Source organism: Podarcis muralis, chromosome 3 (assembly GCF_964188315.1).
Source record: "Podarcis muralis chromosome 3, rPodMur119.hap1.1, whole genome shotgun sequence".
Taxonomy (NCBI): Eukaryota; Metazoa; Chordata; class Lepidosauria; order Squamata; family Lacertidae; genus Podarcis; species Podarcis muralis.
The window spans coordinates 96878021-96890378 of record NC_135657.1 but is presented as its reverse complement, the minus strand read 5'-3'; the positions used below and the strand labels follow the sequence as shown (position 1 = coordinate 96890378).

Genomic DNA, 12358 nt, shown 5'->3' with positions numbered 1-12358 from the left:
TGCGATATGAAATGCAGTGGAGTACAGGTGGAATGACCCCACCTGCATCTTTTGTTATGTAATGACATTCAAGTCCAGCTTGGACCTTTGTGAAAAGCCCACTTCACATTCAGGCTGAGGTTCACTCTTCAAGTTTTTCCTATAACTGGTAGCATAGAACATCCCCATTCAGTTCCACTTTTGGTGACACATCCAGAAAGCTGCTCAACACTGCCCTTTTTCACACACCCTACCCCCAGGAATAGCTGTGGGAACTGGCAGCTCTTTCTCTCTTTAATGTTTGCCGGATCCTTTCTTTGTCTCCTCCCCCCCCCCCCATTATCTTAAAAATCTAAGGCGATATCCTAAGTGTCTGCTCGGTTGTGGCACCATTTACCGATTTAATCGGTTTATTAACCGATTAAAGTTTACTATTCAGCAGAATTAATAAATCACCCACTGCTGTAATTTGAGAGCTATTGATTAAGGCGGGGGGGGGGGCAACATGCCATATATATGCTGTGAAAATCCCACCCATAATTGTATATGAAAGTGAGGAGCTCAGAATCCAATGGAATTATGATGAATATCTACTAGTTTCATTTCAGTCACTTACAGGTATGTACCGTATTTTTTGCTCCATAAGACACACTTTTTTCTTCCTAAAAAGTAAGGGGAAATGTCTGTGCATCTTATGGAGCGAATGCGTGGTCCCTGGAGCCGAATTGCCGAAAGATTGAGGGCACAAGGAGAAGGCGACAACAGAGGATGAGATGGTTGGACAGTGTTCTCGAAGCTACTAACATGAGTTTGACCAAGTGCCTGGCGTGGTCTGGTCCATGGGGTCACGAAGAGTCGGACACGACTAAACAACTAAACAACAACAACAAAGTCTATGGGATCAGGTGCATTTTTCCAAGACTTGACAAACGGTGATGCTTGGGTTAATCTCAACTCTGTACAAATTTAGCCCATAAAATTTTCAGATCCAATCCTTTTTCCACATGATGAGCTGCATCCACAACCCTTTGTGGCCCCATTGCCATTATTTGTTGCCCACCACACAGTAGATTGAACATATGAGCAACGCTTCCTAGTCAGCAGTTTTTTTTAAAAAAAGCAATAAATATCTAAGGATTTTCTCTCCCAGAACATGGCCAATAACCTTTTTATTTACAAAAGTGGTGCTGGATGCTTAATTTATAGGTAAGAGCAGATGAAAGTAAAGGGAAAAAAACAGGTCAATTAACCTTCAAGTTATATAACAGATAACACAGTAGGCATTGGGGCAATTTAAGAACTCACTGCATTCCACAGCTTCCTGATTGTGCAAGAAAACAGTAAATACACATACTGACAAATAATATTAGTCTGCTTATAAATTATCAAGTAGAAATAACATGCTGAGTTAATTATCTGTCATTGTATAACATGTACTCATAAGCAACTGTCAGCTAATCAATGCAGACAAATACCAGCTCACTTATTCTTGGTTGAAACTAGGATATATAGGTGCAATGGGTATCTGTTGGCTTCTGGGCTTAGTTCAATGTACTGGTTATGATCTTAGACTTAAGCATAGCAGTATGTTATGGAGCATTTCTTCCCATACCTAGAAACACCAGGCACTGAAAGTGGGACCTCTATTACAGAGTTTTCCCCTTTTTCATATCTTGGATATAAGTGCACTCCATCTTCAAACTCTAATTCCCCCAAGTTTAACATTCCTTCCTCAAATGCAGGAGTGGAAAGATCACTTCTTTTCAGTGAACAAGCAGCAGTAAACACATTACATAACTCTACTTAGATCTACATATTAAGTCAAGATTCAAAGTAAATTCAGCCACATGCCTTGATAGGCTATCAATACATACCAGACTTGGGGGCAGGTACATTATTATTAATGCAAATCTTCAGTCATTTAATATTCTGAAAACTAAACTTTCAAAATCCTGTCAATTCAAGTGACTCCTTTCCATACAGCAATAGGAAATACCTCCTTTTCATCTTCAACTCCTCATCGAGAAATGGAGATTAAGGCTAATGAGAATATAAAGCCACATGATCTACACTGCCTATCTATGCTAATTTTGTAGATATTCTGAAACTAATAACTAGGAATATATTTTATGAAATTAACAAACAAAAAATAGTTCAGGAATGCATATATGCAACTTCAAGTAGCAGAAGCTAAAAGCAATTTCCTAGAAATGTAATGGCCCCGAATGGCATATTTTGTAAGCATGCTTTTCCACAGAGAACAGGTAATTTAAATTCAAGGATCAGTTTATATTAAGTAACCCATTTCTCACTACTTCATTTATTTTGAAGTCCCTCATGAGGAGCACCAGGGGAATCCTCTGGCTTTTATACAATTTTCATAACTTCTTTTCCCCAAAACAAAGGGATATATTAACAGAGAACAATAGGAAAATCTCAGTGGTTACCTGTGTTCCTGTCTGGTAAAATACAGCAATGCTTCTGCAGAATGCCAGGCAAAACCTGTTATAGGAAGAACAAAACAAAAATAATGTCCGTTAGTGTTTGAGAGCAAAAGGACAGTGTAATTAAATTAAATGGCTGGCACCCCCTTTTTGTGCATAATATCAAACATGTCACATCATTATTACTTCTTGTTTCACTGGGTACTTATCCTTATTCAGTTCTCGTTATCCATGACTACTCATTATCCCTATGCTGGCTGGAGCTGATAGGAGTTAGGTCACTGGCTGCCCTAACTAACCTAGTAGAAGCCTGACTTGTTAACAGGCAAAACACACTGCAGATATTAATATTGTGCAGTTTGAAGCAACTGGATACATAACAACTGACTCCTTTTGGAATAAATCAATGTCCAGACCCATAAAAATATTGTTTAAACTTTTACTTGCAAAACTCTTCAGAAACAGAACATAAGCATCGAAGACACATCCACAAAATCTCCACACAATATCTTGTGCTGTGCAGCACAGGCTCAGCATTTTAGAAAATACTAAATAATCCAAACAGATCTAGAATCAGAGGTCTGTCTCTCCCCACAGCCTGCTTCCCAACCTCCATTGGCCTTAACCCTCCTTTCAGGAGAGCTTCATTTATATCCTCACTCCCTCCATGAAGTTTCAGAGACAAAACTCAAAGGCAACTCCCTTCCAAATGGAGATTTGCAACCAAATATCTTTTGTCACCTGATCTAAGGTTACAACACTCCCATGTTAGCTAGCAGAAAACAACAATTAGATAATGATCAACTCAGCAAGAGCTTAGAGTCCACTTAGAAAACTACTGTGAAAAAACATTGGGAGATTTTCTTGAGGAGCAACATTAAACCTTGCAGTCATCCCTATCAGTCCTAGACAAAGCAATGATAACGCATTCAGTCCTCCAAATTAAGAAGTGACGATGGGAGTTAGAGGCAGAGTTGGGCCAAGACACTGTTGCTTCTTGAGGTGAAGGTTGAGAGGTAAACACACCTCAATCCATGTACAAGAAACTGAACAGACTGGCCATCAAATTTTACTTCAACCGTGGCATTTGAGGGCAGTGGCCTCACACCAAGGGTGCAGAGCAGGCTGTGTGGCATGGCCAACACCTCACAACCACCATCCACTCATCACTCTGCCTAGTGCTTGCTCACTATCTGTTCAAATAAATGCTGCAGTGTTTCAGCAGCAGCAGCACCACTAGGTGTTTCTTCAGCAGAGCAACATTTGCACAATGCCTGCTGGTGTTCTTGACTTCCTGCCTGCTTTTGTTATGGGGTTTCTCCCCCAACCACTCTTTGTGATGTGCTGAGGGAAAGTGAACAGGCAAATGAGTGACCAGCCCAGGCTACAAACAGCTGGCACGGCCACCAATGGGGTACCTGCTCGGGAGGATGGGAATGGGCAGGGCAAGGGGAGCTGGGGGTCTGCCATTGCCCTCCACTATCTGCCACTTGAAGCAGCCACCTGACATTGCCCAATGGCAGGGCTGGCTCCGGATCTCATGTTTAGCTTTAATGCAATGGTCACAATGAAGTATAGGCAAGGGACTTCCAAATCCCTTTTTTCAGTTCGTTTTCTTCAGAGACGACATTCCCTATGATCTTATGTCAAAACTCATACGTTTAACAAACAGGGCAGTTGGATATAATGTTTCAGTTTTGAGTTTTTCATATATTTCTGTATTTCCAATTAAAGCAATGGTATAAGACTAGGGTAGCCTTCATCTACCTTGTGTTCTTTAAATGTTTTGGACTAGAGTTTACATCAGCACCAGGTTGGTAAAGGCTGGCCACTAGCATTTCAAGTACCTGATCCCTCTACTCACGAGTAGAGAATCACTTATTTAAAATGAAAATGAATGGTGTTGATTTATAATCAACTTAGTTGATTTATATTCAACTTAGTGAACACATTTCAGAAATAAAAGAAATCATTGGAGTTTCAAGCAGGCATAATTTCTCAGCTAAGTGATTTCTGAATTTAAAAGTATTTCCTCTGATAACAAAACAAAACAAAAATGTAGCAGGAAATTTTTCCTTGATGATTCAACAAACTCTGAGAGTCAATCAGACGCCAAAGATACAACATCAAACTCAGAAATACCAAAATATATGTTCACTGTTCATGAGTAACGGTGTGACGCACACCTTTGCAAATTACGGTTGCATTTTTATGACACAGTTCTCCTATCACAGGATGATTCCCACAATTAACCAAGACAGGAAACGTGTAATGTGTCACTCAGCGAATAATCTGTTGCTTCAGCCCTCGATATGATGAGCGCTACTAGTTCCGTTATGACAGATACAGAACCCGTTTCTAAAGGATCAGAGCTTCCCCAGCAGTCACAAAGCAGGGGGGGACTAAGGGGTGGTGGGAAGGGAAAATACCAGCTATGATTCCTTTCCTGTTGCAACATATCTTGATCAGAAAGTTCACATGTGTCACATGCAGGTGGACATTAAATACCTGCAAATGCAAGAAAGTCAAAGCCTCTCTGCTTTGAATGGCCAAGGGATTTCTTGCTGAAAATGAGGTATCCTTTATTTAGTAGTGAATCAACAATTTTTTTTAATAAAAAAAAGTATAGGTTTTTCCAAGAGAGTAGTAAAATGCATCTGTTTTGCATTTAAGAACATCAGCAACATGGGGCCTCTAAACAGGATTGGGTCCACAAATAGTGCTTGGGTTGCCTCTCCCAGGCTCCAACTCTTCCAGATGGGACAGTTCAAAGCACCTGAAAACTGGAGGGGTGTGGTTTTCCCCCAGGACAAGGTCTCCAGACATGCAGACGTTCTGGATGAAACAGAGCAATTGAAGGACATCTCATCTGCCAACGTACCAGGCAATTTCGAAAGCTGCATTCCCCTTCTACTGCTGTGTAATGAGACTGGGCAGGGAAGCAGGAAAAGAGTGCAATAAAGACATCTCAGCCAAGATCTCTAGCAATTCTGACAAGAGATTAAATATCTAGCTGGATAAAAATAGTGCCCAAATCTAATATATTGAGTAGGAGGTGAACCAATGAATATGGTCTATTTAGCTTCATTTTTCACTTTTGTCATTGCAAAAAAAAACCCACCTCCATTCTTTTGGCATGTTTTGCAGAACCCCATGGATTTGCAAGCTCCTGCTTGCATCTGCCAGGATTTTTACTCCACTGTTAGAGCAGATGAATCTTGAGAGGTGACCAGAGCACTGTCTAGTCCTGTTATGTTGGATGAGTTTCAATTAGTAGAGCTCAAAGACATGGACAAGGTTTTCGGATCAGTTAGAGTGACCACTTGTGATCTGGATCCTAGTCCCTCTTGGCGGTTAAAAACTAGCAGGTTGGGGACAGCTGGCTAGGCCAGGGAGGTGAAAAAAGACCTTCTTATGAGAGGGGGTGGTCCCTGCAAGGTTCCTGAGTGGGTGGTCACAGACCAGATCCAGGCACTCATGGAGGAAACTGGTTTTCTAGATCCATTTCAATCAAGGTTCAGACCCAGGTTTTGGCATAGAAACTGCTTTGGTCACCATGTATGACGACCTCCATTGGGAGACAGGAGAGATGTGTCCCTGTTAATTCTCCTTGACTTCTCAGTGGCTTTTGATACAATCAACCATGTTATACTTCTGGAGAGCTTGTCTGAGATAGGGGTCGGTGACACTGCTTTGTGGTGGTTCTGGTCCTACTCAGATTGTCATTTCCAGAGGGTGATGCTTAAGCAGTGCTGTTCAGCCCCATGGAACATTCAATGTTACAGGGAACCAGGCAGAGGGCCTTCTCGGTAGTGGCACCCGCCCTGTGGAACACCCTCCCACCAGATGTCAAAGAGAAAAATAACTACCAAACTTTTAGAAGACATCTGAAGGAAGCCCTGTTTAGGGAAGCTTTTAATGTTTAATAGGTTATTCTATTTTAGTGTTCTGTTGGAAGCCGCCCAGAGTGGCTGGGGAAACCCAGCCAGATGGGCGGGGTATAAATAATAATTTTTTATTATTATTATAATGTGGGGTTCGTCAGGGTTTGATTCCCCTCCTTCTGTTTCCCTGTATAGGGAAGTTTTTTAGTATTTAATGTTTTATCATTATTATCATTATTATTATTATTTTGTATGTTGGAACTCTGAATAGATCACCAGATAATTGTTGGCATTTAACTTGCACTAAAGTAGATTGATTACAGGGTAGCCTTTTAAGCAAATTTATACCAAAGCTGTGAGTGGCATAAAAATCTTCCATTTGCCTTTTTTGCCTTTGTGGTCATACTAGTTCTGAAAAAGATATACAGCTATATAAGACCCAAGATGCCAGCTTTCAAAAGGAAAATCAGTGTTTCCAAAACTCTGTGAAATTAGCTACAGTGTGGAATCCCTTTGGTCCAAGTTACCCATTCCAGGCAGTATAAAGAGAACTAATCCAAAATGTACCAGACCATTTACTAACCAAACTTGTTATCCAACACAACTCTTTGCCCACTATTTCACCTGGACACTTGTCTTTGAGCTTCTCCATCAGTAGGGCGATTTCCCAAGTCCCATTCCAGCTTCCCCATATCCTCACGTACCTGCCTGTCTTGCCACCTTATCAAACAGCCTTCCTTGTATCTAAGCATTTTGTGACAGCCACACTGTCTTTTCATTCCTCTCACAGAAGTTTATCAATGCTCTTATCACTGAGCTTCTCTTTGCATCAGTTACAATTATCACAAGCATTCCATGCTATCACTGCAGCCTAGCCAGTTACTATTGTGCAGTGAGGAAAAAGAAAGGAACACTGAGTTTTTGGCATATTACTTTAAGAGTCTTCTTTATTCATCGCAATATTTTTAGCACTGATGAGCCATTTTTAGTAGATGGCGCATGTTCAGAGAACAAGTTTTGAATTCATTTCATCAGATGTCCTGTAATAAATGTGCGTGTTCAGAACTAAACTGCCTTGCTCTACTTGCTGGGAAAGCCAGCTGCTAAAATGTACAGTGCCGTAACTTAAAATGTTTAGCAAACTAAAGTGTTTAGCAGACCTGAAGTTTAAAAAAGGGGGCCACCAATTTGGTTCAGCTAGTCAGTGGAGTCAAGTTGACAGCTGCCATCAGACTAGCACAGAAGCTATCTGTCACTATGAATCATTACATTACATAATGGCGACATGCTTTATTTTTAAATCACATCAATATCCCCACCACCACCAACATTTCTTGTCTGCCTATTCTAGAAACGTATTGATGCACTTCGGTGACAGAAGACTCTTTACGGTTGCCATTTTTCCATTTAAAAGGTGACTATGGAAACGACAAATAGAAACCGCAGCTGTCATTTTGCAAACAAGTTGGGATCTCAGAGGTTAGTGCTTAATTATAGCACTAGCTATCAATAGGCTTCCTATTCTTGCCAACATCTTGCATAATTGCAGTGTTCCTACCCAATTCAAAAATGCTCAGTGCTGTTAATGATAAACACCTGAAATAGAAACATAAATTAAAAGACAAAGGGCTGCATCCAGTGGAGGCTTTGTCCTAGTGGAAAGTGGTTATGCAAGTCAGGGCGTCAAGTTTTCACCAATCCCCCTTATTTACTTTGCTGATTAAGGAGGAGAGAGAGAGAGAGAGAGAGCGAGAGAGAGAGAGAGAGAGGACTGTCAAGGAAAAGAGCAGCTCCCTCTTGCTGGAGACTTGAACTGATTGCTTATAGAGGGCTTTTGAAATTAGGATGAAAGCCACATGAGGTTCTAGGGACGCAGGTTGCCCAAACCTAATATGCAGTGATATCCCAATATGTTTTAAATGGGTGCCCATACAGGCCCTGTTACACAAGCATAGTGCTAAGGAAAAGTGAGCATGAGATGGGAAGTGCTGGTTGAAGACATTTTGTTGTATGGAGCTTAAAAAGAGGCACAGACACATAGCTCATACCAACACTTGAAATGGGGCAGCTAGACAATATCTGCCTTCATCTATTCCACCCTCCTCTCCCATACTACCACCTAAAGCAGAGCTTTCCAAACTGTGTGCTGTGACACGTTAGTGTGTCAGCTGCAGTGTGTAGGGTGTGTCGCGCGAATGCTCCTCACAGGGCTGGAAAGGGGTTAGTTTAACTTCTGGTTTGCTAGTAAAATTGAATTGCTGTGTGGTGAAATGATGCACATCTAAAAAGTGTGTTGTCAACATGAAAAGTTTGTAAAGCTCTGACCTAAAGCAAGTCACTTCACCCGACTGAATGGCAAAGCCCTCCTTGGGGGGGGGGGGCAATTGCCTACAAAGACCTTCAGTAATGCATGTCACTGTGTGACATTCTATGTAGAGGTGCTTTTATGAAATCACCTTGCATTTGGTTTCTCCCAGAATTTCTGTCTGAATTTGCAGTTACTGAAAACATTTGCAGGAGGAAAATGCACCATGTCAGATTCTGCTGTTCTTCTGGAGTTGTATTTCTGGAATGCAGACACTGAAAAAGTTCACGTTCTCTGAGATGTGTTGGTGATTATCGATGTTGGGTGGGCAATGCGCAACATATGCCCTGTATAGTGCATAGCTGTCAACCGTCCCTTATTTGGCGGGAAACTCCCTTATCCCAGCTCCGTGTCCCGCTGCTGTCCCGGATTGATGATATCCCGTAAATTTCCCGGGTTTCAAAGGAAGCAGCTCCTCTCCCTCCCTCCTTGCCGGCCAGGGAGGAGGGAGGCTCCAACTGTGTTGCTTGGCTGCATTGCTCACTCAATAAGGAGTCTAAGAACGACTGGGGGGTGGAGCTTGCATGCCTTGTGCCGATCAAATCGGCCCTGTTGCATGCTCAGCGCTTCCCAGCTTTCCCTTGCTGCATCCCCTTTGCCGGGTTGCTGCGCTGTGGGAACCACCGCTTGAGGCTTCGTTTGGCTGCTGGCTGGGCTTTCTGCCTTTGGCTTGGAGGGGCTCAGAAGTTGAACACACCTGTGCTCGGAATCAGATGGATACGTCATTAACCGCCCACTCACCCTTGCCGGGGAAAAGGTCTGTCTGGAGCGGGGCCACATGGTGGTGGTGGGGGGGGGGGGAGAAATCCCTTATTTTGGCTGCTGATCCCTTATTTTCGAGGCTGCTGGTTCCTTATTTTCAAATCTGTAAATTGACAGCTATGGTATAATGTTCTCCATGCCTTCATGTGAATATACAATTGCTGGTACTTAGTACGGTCAACTCACCTTAATCTCAGCATATATACCAGATATATCCTACAATGCATATATTATGGGTTAGAACCAGATTTAGCCATGCTTAGAGAAGCTTCACTGAAATCAATTAAATCCCACATCTTGATTCTTTTTTTAACCCTCGCTTCTGTCAGACCTTGCAGTTCTTGAGCGTGAACATCTCCCCGCAATTTTCATAGGAAATCTGCCAAACTCTGATCTACAAAGCTGGCAATTTATCACATTTTTGCTTCATTTTGTACTACCAGATATTTAATGTCCTTTTTATTTCCTCCTTTCTATTCCAGTTAATGGATAGAAGCAACTATGGCTTTTGCTAATATTTATCAAGAGCATTGCTGAATGAACGGCAGAAGCAGCTTATGCAAGACACGCAGGTGGCAGATTGGAGGAGAGATGTGGGGGGACGGGACGAAAAGTGGTTGATATAGAAACACAGGATTGATGGGAGTGCAGAGGTGGCAGCAGAAAAGAGTCAAGAGATGGCATTGTTAAGATGTTTTGTCTTTTTAGAAAGAAAGAAATTTCAGCTATGTTTTATGTTTATGTAATGGATTATAGGGACGCGGGTGGCGCTGTGGGTTAAACCACAGAGCTTAGGACTTGCCAATCAGAAGGTTGGCGGTTTGAATCCCCGCGATGGGGTGAGCTCCCGTTGCTCGGTCCCTGCTCCTGCCAACCTAGCAGTTCAAAAGCACGTCAAAGTGCAAGTAGATAAATAGGTACCGCTCTGGCGGGAAGGTAAACGGCGTTTCCGTGCGCTGCTCTGGTTCGCCAGAAGTGGCTTAGTCATGCTGGCCACATGTCCCGGAAGCTGTACGCCGGCTCCCTGGGCCAATAAATTGAGATGAGCGCCGCAACCCCAGAGTCGGTCACGACCGGACCTAATGGTCAGGGGTCCCTTTACCTAATGGATTGTAGTTTATGTCATGTGGAAGCCTTAAGAGATTATCCTCTTCTCCACCTACAGGGTGCATGCAGAAGGTGCTAGCTTCAATCCCTGGCATCTGCAGGTAGGGCTAGGAGGGATTCCTGCCTGAACCCCTATAGATTGTTGCATCATTCACTGCCGACAGCACTTAGCTTGATGGACCAAAGGTCTGATTCAGCAGAAGGAGGCTTCCAGTATTCCAATGTAAGCTTCCCAGTCAGAATTAGGCAGGCAATACAATCTAGGATTCAGTAACTGGAATTAAACCTTCTTGGTGCACTGCTATACCAGGCATAGTATATTATGTGTGCTGTGATGTAGCTATGAGAAGAGAGGTAAAGCTTTCCCATGCTTCATCTAGGAGGAGTCAGCCTATTTTTTCCCCCATGCCCAGGGGTCTGCAACCTTTAAGACAAAAAGAGCCACTTGGACCCGTTTCCGAAGGAAAAAAAACTGGGAGCCGCAAAACTCGTCATTATAAAAATAACTTTTTTGTCACTTTTTTATTATTTCTTTGTTTGACCCCTCAGAATTACTCCTCATAGAAATAAACGTTAAATTAACAAGTTACCTTTTTGTGTGTGTGTGTTCTTCACTCCCCTTCAAAACAGTGACCAGCGTACATGCCCCCTTTCAGTGCAGTGACCAGTGTACATGCCCCTTACAATGTAGCGGGCGGGCGGGCGGGCGGGAAGGTGACGTCGGGACGGTGCGTGACTAACGCACGCACCGCCCCTATGCGACATCACAGCCAGTACAGCGCCCGCCACAGTGGGGAGTGTCGGGGCACACAATGAGCCTCCTCCCCTCGCTAGTATCCGCCCCGGAGCCGCGGCAAAGGTGTAAAAGAGCCACATGCGGCTCCGGAGCCACAGGTTGCAGACCCCTCCCCATGCCCTCAGCATGCAAACATCTCTCAGGAGAAGTGGAATAACACAGGAGGAGCTGGGTAAAATAGCAAGGTAATTCCTATGATGAAGTCTGGTATAGATGCAGTTTGACAGGTTACTTTGGAGCGTGCCCCTTGCAGTAACTTAGCAACAGGAAAGGTGCTCTACATCCTATTTTTGGTACATCCGTTCTGCAGAATGGTGGCCTCAGTGGACACATTCCAGACCAGGACCTAAGTCCATTGATTTAAGTGTGTGCTCCTCTGGGTTTCTGAACATTCATCTCCATCCCAACAAGAATGCTCTGTGCTGGGATTGGCCATGTTAAGTCTCATACTACTATAAGTCTCACTCTACTATAAAAGCAACTCCCATGCTAGAATTCAAATAATTTAAAGGATGTAGCAGAAATGATGGATACACAAAATGGTTTCATAGGTAGGTAGGTAGACAAATAGACACAGAGAGAGAGAGAGAGAGAGTTTAAAGCCTATCATTGCTGATTATGAGCTAAAGCAACCCAGACGTTCAGCCCATGATTGAGAGGACTACAATAAAGTGTGCATTAATCCATAAACCATTCACTCAAAGCAACCTTTCACCCCTGGTGTAGCAAGGGGAACACTTTCTCTGTTTGCAGCCCCACAACAACTGCATAATTAAACATTTGAAATAGCAAGCATAAGGTCACTGGCTGCTGAATGTTGTAGACAAATAAATGCCCCAGGCTTGGAAACAAACCTCTTCACTTAGATGTTTGCTTTCCAATAAATGTCTCAGCATAAGGATGGTGAGAGCCGAGGGAGAAAGCACTCCAGTGACAGCTTTCTTTTCCTTTGACCTTATCTGCTAATTAACTGCGAATATAAGGGATAGTTAAAGTAATATACACAACAGGGGCCTGCCAA

At 42.9% G+C, this 12358-nt stretch overlaps 1 protein-coding gene across 3 annotated transcripts in view; it reads right to left on the bottom strand.

Annotated features, from left to right (window-relative positions):
• The window catches only part of DLGAP2 (DLG associated protein 2), a 395598-nt gene that overhangs the window by 335619 nt on the left and 47621 nt on the right, over positions 1-12358 (bottom strand). For all 3 annotated transcript variants that reach the window (XM_077926383.1, XM_077926382.1, XM_077926384.1), the window contains one exon: positions 2427-2481. In XM_077926383.1, the coding sequence (XP_077782509.1) occupies positions 2427-2481 (55 nt within the window). The remainder of the gene's footprint in view (positions 1-2426; positions 2482-12358) is intronic.